The sequence below is a fragment of the Entelurus aequoreus genome, linkage group LG14 (assembly GCF_033978785.1).
Source record: "Entelurus aequoreus isolate RoL-2023_Sb linkage group LG14, RoL_Eaeq_v1.1, whole genome shotgun sequence".
Taxonomy (NCBI): domain Eukaryota; kingdom Metazoa; phylum Chordata; class Actinopteri; order Syngnathiformes; family Syngnathidae; genus Entelurus; species Entelurus aequoreus.
In genome coordinates, this window is record NC_084744.1 from 50,491,967 (window position 1) to 50,506,966 (window position 15,000).

Genomic DNA, 15,000 nt, shown 5'->3' on the forward strand with positions numbered 1-15,000 from the left:
GGGGTGATCAAGGGTGATGGGACAAATGCAGAGGACAAATTTCACCACACTTAGTGTGTGCGTGACAATCATTGGAGCTTTAACTGAATTTTTTTTTAAACACTTAGTCAAAGAAGTGGTGTGAATGACAGATGGGGCATTCATGAACGAATCGATTCTTTTGTGGTTAAGAGTGTCGGCCAAGTCATACCAAAGACTACAAAAAAATGGGAGCCATTACCTCCCTGCTTGGCACTCAGCATCGAAGGCGGGAATTGTAGATGTGTAGTATCATCCAAAATTAATGTAAAGTATCAAACAACAGAAGAATACGTGATTATTACATTTTAACAGAAGTGTAGATAGAACATGTTAAAAGAGAAAGTTAGCATTGACAGTAAATGAACAAGTAGATTAATACTTAATTTTTACAGTTTGTCCCTCATAATGTTGACAAAATAATAGAATGATAAATGACACAATATGTTACTGCATATGTCAGCAGCTAAATTATGAGCCTTTATTTGTTTACTTACTACTAAAAGACAAGTTGTCTTGTATGTTCAGTATTTTATTTAAAGAAAAACTTGCAATAATAAACATATGTTTAATGTACCCTAAGATTTTTTTGTTAAAATAAAGCCAATAATGCCATTTTTTGTGGTGCCCTTTTATTTAGAAAAGTACCGAAAAGTATCGAAATACATTTTGGTACCGGGACAACCCTAGACTAAATCATACAACAATCAGCTTAATATCGGATTCGGCTGATACTAAAGGCTCCGGTATCAATATCGGAAGAGGAAATGGTGTATCGGGCCATGCCTAATTTTAATAGGCGGGGGGTTTTAACATGTGAGGCGTGCATTAAACTTCAGTGAAAGGCGCAGCAGCTTGAGAAAAAAAAAGAAAAAAACATTTAAATCCAGCTAACACTACATATATATATATATATATATATATATATATATATATATATATATATATATATATATATATATATATATATATATATATATATATATATATATATATATATATATATATATATACTGCTACTTTTAATCTAATTAAAAGTAGCAGTATTTTAAATAAAATGTAGCGTTAGCTGGTTTTAAATGTTTTTTTGTATGTATATATATATATATATATATATATATATATATATATATATATATATATATATATATATATATATATATATATATATATATATATATATATATATATATATATAGTCAAGGTTTCTGTGGTTTATCCGTTATACAGTGCTCAATACCGGGGTAGAGCGGAATATACGTTAGGTCAGGAAAAAACACAGAGGCTATTTCATCCCTACAAGTTTGTTTCGCAGGTTTCTCTGCTCTTCAGGGGATTTCCTGAATCCCCCCGAAGAGCAGAGAAACCTGCGAAACATGCTATTTCATCCCTACAAGCCACTTTTGCAGGTTTCTCTGCTTTTCAGGGGATTTCCTGAATCCCCTGAAGAGCAGAGAAACCTGCAAAAGTGGCTTGTAGGGTTGAAATAGCCTCTGTTTTTTCCTGAAATCCCCTGAAGAGCAGAGAAACCTGCGAAACAGGCTTGTAGGGATGAAATAGCTTGTGTTTTTTCCTGAAATCCCCTGAAAAGCAGAGAAACCTGTGAAACAGGCTTTTAGGGATGACATAGCCTCTGTGTTTTTTTTCCTGAAATCCCCTGAAGAGCAGAGAAACCTGTGAAACAGGCTTGTAGGGATGAAATAGCCTCTGTGGTTTGTTTCCTGAAATCCCCTGAAGAGCAGAGAAACCTGCGAAACAGGCTTGTAGGGATGAAATAGCTTCTGTGTTTTATTCCTGAAATCCCCTGAAGAGCAGAGAAACCTGTGAAACAGGCTTGTAGGGATGTAATAGCCTGTGTTTTTTCCTGACCTAACGTATATATATTTTTATTTTGTTATTTCTTTATTTATTTTTTTATGACACAAAGCACTATTACTGTCAGAATTTAATATAAATTTAACGCATTTCATACATTTAATTTTTTTGCAGACAAAATAATTTGCCTGATTAATTCACTTGATTAGTGCAATATTTTTTGCGATTAATCGCACAAATTATTGCACTAGTTTTAACTCTTAAAAAGAAATTTTTTTTTTTTTATTTCTGCAGTGAGCAGACAACTCCAGAAAATCATGTTTGGAGGGAGTACATTTTTTCATTAAGGAGGCCCAATAACGCTGGCTGAGGTCCCCCAGGGGTCCATGCTCCACTCGCTCCCTTACCGGGTTCAAAGCTTAATTAGCAGCACTAATTGCTACAGGCTGGCAAATCAAAGACTAATTTAATGAGTGATTGTTCCAATATGTGCCAGAAGCGTAATTAAGGTATGACGGCAAAGTATGGATTCTTTTTTTCCCCCCCCCGATGTTGCGTTTAAATATTGCACTTCAAAATGTCAACGCGTGTAATTATGTCACACGGGCGCCACAGACGCGCTAACTGCGTCAAATCACGTCGACTCCCTCATGGTTAGTATAAATAAATAGCAGACTTGGTCTAGAAGCATTATAGAACTGCCTCGCTACTTTTGGTATGTCCTCTTTTCTGGTCATGTGCTAGCATGTTAGCTCTCCATGCTAACATTTTTTTAAATGTTTTACCCATACTTGCCAACCTTGAGACCTCCAATATCGGGAGGTGGGGGGGCTTGGGGGCGTGGTTATTTACAGCTAGAATTCACCAACTCGGGTATTTCATATATATATATATATATATATATATATATATATATATATATATATATATACATACATATATATATATATATATATATATATATATATATATATATATATATATATATATATATACATACATATATATATATATATATATATATATATATGAAATACTTGACTTTCAGTTAATTCTAGCTATATATATATATATATATATATATATATATATATATATATATATATATATATATATATATATATATATATATATATATATGTATATATATTTTTTATTTACATAGAAAAAATATGTATATACTTGAATTTCAGTGTTCCGATGGCTATCCATTAGATGGCAGTATTGTCCTGTTTAACTTCTCTGTTCATTGGGCAGGCAAGCTGTTTATATTGTGGGAAAGCGGACGTGAGAACAGGCTGTCCCCACTCAGGTCCGCATTGAGTTGGAGGGGGCGTGGCCTCCAGCTCCGGCTGAATACCGGGAGTTTGTCGGGAGAAAATCTCTGCCGGGAGGTTGTCGGGAGAGGCGCTGAATACCGGGATTCTACCGCTAAAAACGGGAGGGTTAGCAAGTATGGTTTTACCACATCTCAGGAGTATGTCAACTTCTTCTATGTTAACAGATTTTTCTGCTTCTATTCGTTAAAGCGCAAAAATCATGGCTTTCAATATTTGGCGCCAAATTCTCGTCACGCTAACATTAGCGTGCTAATGATTTATGCTAAAAAAAATTCTAATTGTGTTTGTCAAACCTAAAAAAATATGGATTTTGATACTTGGCATCATCTTAGAAGTATGTTAACTTATTCTAAATGCTAGAGTAAGCATTAGCATGCTAACATTTTTAGCTTACTTTTTTGGTAATTGTCTTCATTTAAACCTAAAAATCGTGGATTTTGATACAAGGCGCCATTTTGGAAGTGCGCTCACTTTTCCCATGTTATCATGCTAACGTTTTTTTGCTAAAATTTTAGCTAATTAATTTTTTCAAACCTATAAATTGTGGCTTTTGATACTCATTTTATTGTTTTAAACCTAAAAATTGTGGGTTTTGATACTTGGCATCATCTTAGAAGTATGTTAACTTATTCTAAATGCTAAAGTAAGCATTAGCATGCTAACATTTTTAGCTTAGTTTTTTGGTAATTGTCTTCATTTAAACCTAAAAATTGTGGATTTTGATACAAGGCGCCATTTTGGAAGTGCGCTCACTTTTCCTATGTTATCATGCTAACGTTTTTTTGCTAAAATTTTAGCTAATTAATTTTTTCAAACCTATAAATTGTGGCTTTTGATACTCATTTTATTGTTTTAAACCTAAAAATTGTGGGTTTTGATACTTGGCGCCATCTTAGAAGTATCCCGACGTTATCATGCTAACATTAGCATGCTAACTTTTTTGTTAGCTTTTTAGCACTTTTTTTTTTTAAATGTGAAAATCATGGCTTTTGATAGTTGGTGCCATCTCAGAAGTACACTAACTTTTCCAATGTTATGATGATAATGTCTGCAAATTTTAGCAAATTGTATTCGTTAAACCTAAAAAATCATGGATTTTGATCGAGGCTCCATTTTGGAAGTACACTCACTTTTCCTATGTTATCATGCTAACGTTTGCATGTTAGTGTTTTATGCTAGAATTTTAGCTAATTAATTTTTTTCAACCTAAAAATTGTGGGTCTTAGAAGTATGCTCACGTTATCATGCTAACATTAGCATGCTAACTTTTTTGTTAGCGATTTAGCAAAAAAAATGTTTTTCAAATGTAAAATTCATGGCTTTTGGTAGTTGGTGCCATCTCAGAAGTACGATAACTTTTTCTGTTATGCTAACATTTGAATTCTAATGTTTTACGTTAATATTTTTGTAAATTGTATTCGTTAGACCTAAAAATCAGGGCTTTTGGTACTATGACTTAGAAGAAAAAAAAGCTAGCATAAAATGTCATCATGCTAATGTTTTTTTGCTAGCATTTTTGCCATTTGTATTCGTTTGAATCGAAAAATCATGGCTTTTGATATTTGCGACATCTCAGAAGTACGCAAACTTTTCCCGTATTATCATGCTAACGTCTGCATGGTAACGTTTGCATGGTACGTCTTTTATGCAAAAATTTTAGCAATTTTTATTCGTTAAACCTAAAAAATCATGGATTTTGATACGAGGCGCTATTTTGGAAGTATACTCACTTTTCCTATGTTATCATGCTAACGTTTGTATGCTAGTGTTTTATGCTAAAATTTTAGCAATTTTTTTTTTTTAACCTAAAAATTGTGGCTTTTGATACTAATTTTATTTTTTTAAACCTAAAAACTGTGGGTTTTGATACTTGGCGCCATCTTAGAAGTATGCCAACGTAATCATGCTAACATTAGCATGCTAACTTTTTTGGTAGCTTTTTAGCAATTTTTTTTTTTTCAAATGTAAAAATCATGGCTTTTGGTAGTTGGTGCCATCTCAGAAGTACGATAACTTTTTCTATGTTATCATGCTAGCGTCTGCATGGTAACGTTCGCATGGTAAATTTTAGCCATTTTTATTCGTCAAACCTAAAAAATCATGGATTTTGATACTTGACATCATCTTAGAACTATGTTAACTTATTCTAAATGCTAAAGTAAGCATCAGTATGCTAACCTTTTTTTGCTTACTTTTTTGCTAATTGTCTTCATTTAAATCTAAAAATCATGGATATTGATACGAGGCGCTATTTTGGAAGTACGCTCACTTTTCCTATGTTATCATGCTAACTTTTTTGCTAGCTTTTTTTGCTAATTAAATTTTTTTCAAATCTAAAAATCATGGCTTTTGGTAGTTGGTGCCATCTCAGAAGTACAATAACTTTTCCTATGTTATGCTAACGTTTGCATGCTAACATTTTATGCTATTTTTTTTTGTAAATTGTATTCTTTAGACCCAAAACTCAGGGCTTTTGATACTACATCTTAGAAGAAAAAAAAAGTTAGCATAAAATTTTATCATGCTAACGTTTTTTGTTTTTTTCAAATTGTATTCGTTTAAATGGCTTTCAATATTTGTGCCATCTCAGAAGCACGCTAACTTTTCCTATGTTATCATGCTAACATGTGCATGGTAACGTTTTGTACACAACATTTTTTGCAATTTCTAGTTGTTATACATAAAAATGAGGGCTTTTGATATTTGGTGCCATCTTAGAGGAACGTTAACTTTTCCTATGTCTTAATGCTAATGTTAGCATGCTAACGTTTTATGCTAGCTTTTTGGGGTGGAGGGGTTCAGAAATTTAAGGGGTTCCTGGTTCAATTCGACTTCTGCCGTCCGAGTCATTTAGCTTCAATCAATCCTCGGGCCAGAGGGTCACAGCACAGATAGCCGGCCCATGGAAGGTTCCGGGGTAATGTTCTAGTAAATGACTGATTCTTCCATAATGTGGACAATGTAATTAGGTATGATCGCAAAGCTTTTAAATGTCAACATGTGTGATTATGTCACACAGACGCGCCAACCAATCATGCCGTAGCATACACGCCTTTGTGGTTTTTCATCAAGAAGTGCTTTGATGCTCCTAAGAGCGTCTATGGATGTTTCTAGAAAGGTGTCAAAGGGCTGCGGCTGCCTTTCATGTTCCTTCGCCACACCATCAGCAAAGTGGTCCCTCCAGGATGGCCCCCCATTCGCCGTCACTAACCCGCCACTACACTCCCGCCCCCGCCCCTCCAAAGTTCAGAGAGCATCTGCACCATCGCCTCAGGTCTCAAACGTAAACAACTCAATATACGAAAAACAACACCAATGAGGTTGGCACGTTGTGTAAATCGTAAATAAAAACAAAACACAATGATTTACTAATCCTTTTCAACTTATATTCAATTGAATAGACTGCGAATATTAGCTCATTTGGAATTTGTTTCAAAAAAGCTGGCACAAGTGGCAAAAAAGACTGAGAAAGTTGAGGAACGCCCGCCAAACACTTATTTGGAACATCCCACAGGTGAACAGGCTAATTGGGAACAGGTGGGTGCCATGATTGGGTATAAAAAGCAGCTTCCGTGAAATGCTCAGTCGTTCACAAACAAGGACGGGGCGAGGGTCACCACTTTGTGAACAAATGCGCGAGCAAATTGTTTAAGAACAACATTTCTCCAACCAGCTATTGCAAGGGATTTAGGGATTTCACCATCTACGGTCCGTAATATCATCAAAAAGTTCAGAGAATCTGGAGAAATCACTGCACGTAAGCAACAAGCCTGTGACTTTTGATCTCTCAGACGGAATTGCATCAAAAAGCGACATCAGTGTGTAAAGGATATCACCACATGGGCTCAGGAACACTTCAGAAAACCACTGTCAGTAACTACAGTTTGTTGCTATATCTGTAAGTGCAAGTTAAAACTCTACTATGCAAAGCGAAAGCCATTTATCAACAACACCCAGAAACGCCGCCGGCTTCCCTGGGCCCGAGCTCATCTAAAATGGACTGATGCAAAGTGGAAAAGTGTGACGGCACCATTAATGCTGAAAGGTACACACAGGTTTTGGAGCAACATACGTTGCCTTCCAAGCAACGCCATCACGGACGCCCCTGCTTATTTAACAGCGTGGCTTCATAGTAAAAGGTTACACTTGACGTTACTTCCTGATTGGCGGAATATTGATATTAAATCTGGGCGTGTGTTTGTCCTCGCAGCAAACGGCAGCGAGCTGTTCATCGGCAGCGTGCGCTACGAGGACACGGGCGCCTACACCTGCATGGCCAAGAACGAGGTGGGCGTGGACGAGGACATCTCCTCCTTGTTTGTGGAGGACTCGGCCAAGAAGACGCGTGAGTTCCTCAGTTGTTGCCTCAGAGGGAGAAGCTGCCTCCCCCACAAACGTGCTCAGAAATCCGAGTAGAGCATCTCACTGTTTTTTTTCTAATAGCACCTCTTTAATAGATGATCTTTGACCAGTGTTTCTTTGCAGTAGGTTCTTAAAAACACGCCAACATTTATATTCTATATTCTCTATTTTTGCAATGAGTTCTTAAAAACACAAGAGCACTTTTGTACTGGAGATGATCTTTGATTTGGTTCTTAGAAACACGTCAACATTCCTTTGCTATAGATGATCTTTGACCACGGTTGTCTGCATTAAGTTTGAAAATACACAACACTCCTGTACTCGAAATGATCTTTATTATATGTTTTGCAATGAGATCTTTGATTTGGAAAATGGTCATGACGTATAATGACCGTGTCTTCATCTTACATTTCAAAGAAAAATGTATCTTTTCTTCCTCTTTCATCTTTTTTTTTTCTTTTCTTTCTCCCGTCTGATGCAGTTGCCAACATTCTGTGGAGGGAAGAAGGTAAACAATTGTACAATATTCATGCGTCTTTGACAATCACCATGCATCTCTTACAATATTCATACCTTTTACAATCATCATAATTCATTTACAATAAATATAATATTACGTCTTTTACAATAATCATAATTATTTTACAATGATCATATTTTTTTACATTAATCATACATATTTTACTATATTTTTACTATATTATTTTACTATATGCATGCATCTTTTGTGCAGCTGTGATGTAAATACATTCATTCTAGTAGCATGTAGTAACGAGAATGTATATATATATATGTGTATATATATATATATATATATATATATATATATATATATATATATATATATATATATATATATATATATATATACACACAGTATATACAAGGTAAGTAACGCAGTAAAACGTTTATCATCCTTTTATTTTATACTTTTTGTCTTGTTTGTAAATAACCTCACAAGTCCATCTACTGTCGTCTCCATGTTACTACATGATACTACATGCTACTACATACTAATACATCCTACTACATGTTACTACATGCTACTACATGTCACTACATACTAATACATACTACTACATCCTACTACATGTTTTTCTACGTCCTACTACATCCTACTACATGATACTACATACTAGTAATACATGTCACTACATACTAATACATATTACTACGTCCTACTACATCCTACTACATGATACCACATACTAGTAATACATGTCACTACATACTAATACATACTACTACATGCTACTACATCCTACTACATGTTACTACATGATACTATATCCTACTACATGATACTACGTCATACTACATACTAGTAATTAATGCTACTACATGATACTATATCCTACTACATGTTACTACATCATACTACATACTAGTAATTAATGCTACTACATGATACTATATCCTACTACATGTTACTACATGCTAGTAATACATGTTACTGCATGATACTACATGTTACTACATCCTACTACATGATACTACATGCTAGTAATACATGTTACTGCATGCTACTACATGTTACTACGTCCTACTACATGATACTACATACTAGTAATACATGTTACTGCATGCTACTACATGTTGCTACATACTAATACATGATACTAAATGCTACTACATGATACTATATCCTACTACATGTTACTACATGATACTACATACTAGTAATACACGCTACTACATCCTACTACATGTTTCTACATCCTACTACATGTCACTACATACTAATACATACTACTACATGCTACTACATCCTACTACATGATACCACATACTAGTAATACATGTCACTACATACTAATACATACTACTACATGCTACTACATCCTACTACATGTTACTACATGATACTATATCCTACTACATGATACTACATCATACTACATACTAGTAATTAATGCTACTACATGATACTATATCCTACTACATGTTACATCATACTACATACTAGTAATTAATGCTACTACATGATACTATATCCTACTACATGTTACTACATGCTAGTAATACATGTTACTGCATGCTACTACATGTTACTACATCCTACTACATGATACTACATGCTAGTAATGCATGTTACTGCATGCTACTACATGTTACTACATCCTACTACATGATACTACATACTAGTAATACATGTTACGGCATGCTACTACATGTTACTACATACTAATACATGATACTAAATGCTACTACATGATACTATATCCTACTACATGTTACTACATGCTACTACATGTTTCTACATCCTACTACATGATACTAGTAATACATGTCACTACATACTAATACATGCTACTACATGTTTCTACATCCTACTACATGATACTACATACTAGTAATACATGTCACTACATACTAATACATGCTACTACATGTTTCTACATCCTACTACATGATACTACATACTAGTAATACATGTCACTACATACTAGTAATTAATGCTACTACATGTTTCTACATCCTACTACATGATACTACATACTAGTAATACATGTCACTACATACTAGTAATTAATGCTACTACATGTTTCTACATCCTACTACATGATACTACATACTAGTAATACATGTCACTACATACTAATACATGCTACTACATGTTTCTACATCCTACTACATGATACTACATACTAGTAATACATGTCACTACATACTAGTAATTAATGCTACTACATGTTTCTACATCCTACTACATGATACTACATACTAGTAATACACGCTACTACATACTAGTAATACATGTCACTACATACTAATACATGCTACTACATGTTTCTACATCCTACTACATGATACTACATCCTACTACATGTTACTACATGCTACTACATCCTACGTCATGTTACTACATGCTACTACATGTTACTACATGTTACTACATGCTATTACATGTTTCCACATCCTACTACATGATACTACATACTAGTAATACATGTTACAACATGTTACTACATGTTACAACATGTAGTATGTAGTACATACTACCACATGCTATTACACGCTACTACATGATACTACATCCTACTACATGCTACTACATGTCACTGTATACTAATACATACTAATACATCCTACTACATGATACTACATCCTACTACAACTTCGTACATGCTACTATATGATACTACATCCTACTACATGTTCCTACATGATACTACATACTAGTAATACATGCTACTACGTCATACTACATTCTTGTAATACACGTTACTCAATGTTACTACATGCTACTAAATAATACTACATCCTACTACATGATACTACATCCTACTACATGTTCCTACATGATACTACATACTAGTAATACATGCTACTATGTCATACTACATTCATGTACTACACGTTACTACATGATACCACGTCCTTGTACAGCATGTTACTACATGCTACAACATGGTACTACACATTGATCGATTGATCCTACTACGACATGTTACTACATCTTTCTACTACATTATACTACATCCTAGTACTGCATGTTATAACATGCTACTACGTATTACTCCATGTTCCTACATCCTAGTCCGACATGTTACAACTTTCTACTACGTGGTACTACGTGCCACAACATGCTACTACATATTACTCCATCTTCCTACATCCTAGTCCGACATGTTACTACTTTCTACTACGTGGTACTACATGCTACTACATATTACTCCATGTTCCTACATCCTAGACCGACATGTTACTACTTTCTACTACGTGGTACTACATGCTACTACATATTACTCCATGTTCCTACATCCTAGTCCGACATGTTACTAAATGCTACTACATGTTACTACGTGGTACTACATGGTACCACATCCTAGTACTGCATGTTACAACATGCTACTACATATTACTCCATGTTCCTACATCCTAGACCGACATGTTACTACTTTCTACTACGTGGTACTACATGCTACTACATATTACTCCATGTTCCTACATCCTAGACCGACATGTTACTACTTTCTACTACGTGGTACTACATGCTACTACATATTACTCCATGTTCCTACATCCTAGTCCGACATGTTAGTAAATGCTACTACATGTTACTACGTGGTACTACATGGTACCACATCCTAGTACTGCATGTTACAACATGCTACTACATATTACTCCATGTTCCTACATCCTAGTCCGACATGTTACTACTTTCTACTACGTGGTACTACATGCTACTACATATTACTCCATGTTCCTACATCCTAGTCCGACATGTTACTACTTTCTACTACGTGGTACTACATGCTACTACATATTACTCCATGTTCCTACATCCTAGACCGACATGTTACTACTTTCTACTACGTGGTACTACATGCTACTACATATTACTCCATGTTCCTACATCCTAGTCCGACATGTTAGTAAATGCTACTACATGTTACTACGTGGTACTACATGGTACCACATCCTAGTACTGCATGTTACAACATGCTACTACATATTACTCCATGTTCCTACATCCTAGTCCGACATGTTAGTAAATGCTACTACATGTTACTACGTGGTACTACATGGTACCACATCCTAGTACTGCATGTTACTACATGCTACTACATATTACTCCATGTTCCTACATCCTAGACCGACATGTTACTACTTTCTACTACGTGGTACTACATGCTACTACATATTACTCCATGTTCCTACATCCTAGTCCGACATGTTAGTAAATGCTACTACATGTTACTACGTGGTACTACATGGTACCACATCCTAGTACTGCATGTTACAACATGCTACTACATATTACTCCATGTTCCTACATCCTAGTCCGACATGTTACTACTTTCTACTACGTGGTACTACATGCTACTACATATTACTCCATGTTCCTACATCCTAGTCTGACATGTTACTACTTTCTACTACGTGGTACTACATGCTACTACATATTACTCCATGTTCCTACATCCTAGTCCGACATGTTAGTAAATGCTACTACATGTTACTACGTGGTACTACATGGTACCACATCCTAGTACTGCATGTTACTACATGCTACTACATATTACTCCATGTTCCTACATCCTAGTCCGACATGTTACTACTTTCTACTACATGGTACTACATGCTACTACATTTTACTCCATGTTCCTACATCCTAGTCCGACATGTTAGTAAATGCTACTACATGTTACTACGTGGTACTACATGGTACCACATCCTAGTACTGCATGTTACTACATGCTACTACATATTACTCCATGTTCCTACATCCTAGTCCGACATGTTACTACTTTCTACTACGTGGTACTACATGCTACTACATATTACTCCATGTTCCTACATCCTAGTCCGACATGTTACTAAATGCTACTACGTGGTAGTACATGGACTACATGTTACTACGTGGTACCACATCCTAGTACTGCATGTTACAGCATGCTACTACATGCTACGACATGTTACTACGTGGTACTACATGGTACCACATCCTAGTACTGCATGTTACAGCATGCTACTACATATTACTCCATGTTACTACGTTGTAGTACATGGTACCACATCCTAGTACTGCATGTTACAGCATGCTACTACATGTTACTACGTGGTACTACATGGTACCACATCCTAGTACTGCATGCTACTACATGCGACAACATTACTACATTGTACGACATGCTAATATACATTAGCATGTCGTAGTTTTGATTCTTTCTTGTCGTGCTTGAGGTTTGAGCGTGGGAAACATGTTCTACGTGTTTTCCGACGAGGGCGTGACCATCCTGCAGCCCGGCCAGTGTGAGATCCACAGACAAATGAAAAGGACAGAGAGGATCGTGGCGACATACGTAAGACCAGTTTGATCTACTCCCCAACGTACTTCCTTACAGGATTAGCCGCTCTTCCCCGTCACCTCCCCGTGGTCACAGCACGTCTTAGATGTAAAGGGATTACTAAATGTAATGGGATTACTCTCATCCGGCGAGGAAGCAGACGAAAAGTCTGCAAAAAGTTGCTTGTTCCGCAAAGAGGCGCGGTGTTTTACAGGCGCCGGTGATTCTATTTGAGATCAATACAAAGCCAATAAGCGACGTGTTAGCCACTTCCTGCTGCAAAAAAAAAAAGCACTTTGTGCACTTTTCAAGGCGGGGAAACGCTGGCTCAGTCATTTTCTCACTCATTGTTTTGTCACGGTAAACATGACAACATGAAACATAAAAGTCCCATTATTGCATAATAGAACACTCATATTGACAATAAATGGGAATTCATTAATAATGCCAAATAAAATACAGAATATTTACATAATTACTGCACAATAATATTGTTTGTACAGCAATGACATCATATAAAATAATGTATTTACTCTTAATATTATAATTTATTTTACAAATATGAATACAAATGTTCTGCTTGGACAAAATATGTATTTGATATTATATCAGAAAGACTCCAATATAGCTTTACGAATATCAATTAAAATAGTATATTTTAATATATATATATATATATATATATATATATATATATATATATATATATATATATATATATATATATATATATATATATATATATATATATATATATATATGAATATATATATACATATATATACATATAAATGTTCTGCTTGGACAAAATATAAATTTGACTCAAATATAGCTTTATTAATATCAATTGAAATATAAATAGCATATATATATATATATATATATATATATATATATATATATATATATATACAAAAATACAAATGTTCTGCTCAAAGATAGCTTTATAAATATCAATTTAAAAAATATATCATATATGCAAATTGGCAGCCACGCTTCCGTCAGTCTACCCCAGGGCAGCTGTGGCTATGAAAGTAGCTTACCACCACCAGGTGTGAATGAATGATGGGTTTTTAACATGTAAAGCGACTTTGGGTACTTAGAAAAGCGCTATATAAATCTCAGGTATTATTATTATTATTATATATATATACAGTATATACATACATATATATATATATATATATATATATATATATATATATATATATATATATATATATATATATATATATATATATATATATATATATATATATATATATATATATATATATATATATATATATATATATTTATATAAATAAATAAATTATAAAATCTAACAAATATATATATAAAATAAAAAATAAATCAATAATTATTCATATATTTCTGTAAATCTAATCCATTATTAGTAGTATTATTATCATTCTACATTACATTACATTATATTGTTATTTTTATGTGCAAATTGCAAATGTATTTTTAAGTGAGATAAAATAAAAAATAACATACGATTAAATCATACATGAAGTAAAATGACAAATTAAATAATAATGGCATAATAAAACTCATTTATGATACCAATATATAATATGTGTTATCCACCAATCCCCCGCACCCCCCCCCCCCATATTAAGAGTTTAATTTACTAATTTACTCCTAATATTATAATTTAATTTACAAAT

At 34.3% G+C, this 15,000-nt stretch overlaps 1 protein-coding gene across 1 annotated transcript in view; it reads left to right on the forward strand.

Annotated features, from left to right (window-relative positions):
- LOC133664292 (follistatin-related protein 4-like) overlaps positions 1-15,000 on the forward strand; it is a 47,723-nt gene that overhangs the window by 31,420 nt on the left and 1,303 nt on the right. The window contains exons 4-6 of the mRNA XM_062068801.1: positions 7,384-7,518; positions 8,017-8,043; positions 13,227-13,345. Coding sequence (XP_061924785.1) covers positions 7,384-7,518; positions 8,017-8,043; positions 13,227-13,345 — 281 coding nt within the window. The remainder of the gene's footprint in view (positions 1-7,383; positions 7,519-8,016; positions 8,044-13,226; positions 13,346-15,000) is intronic.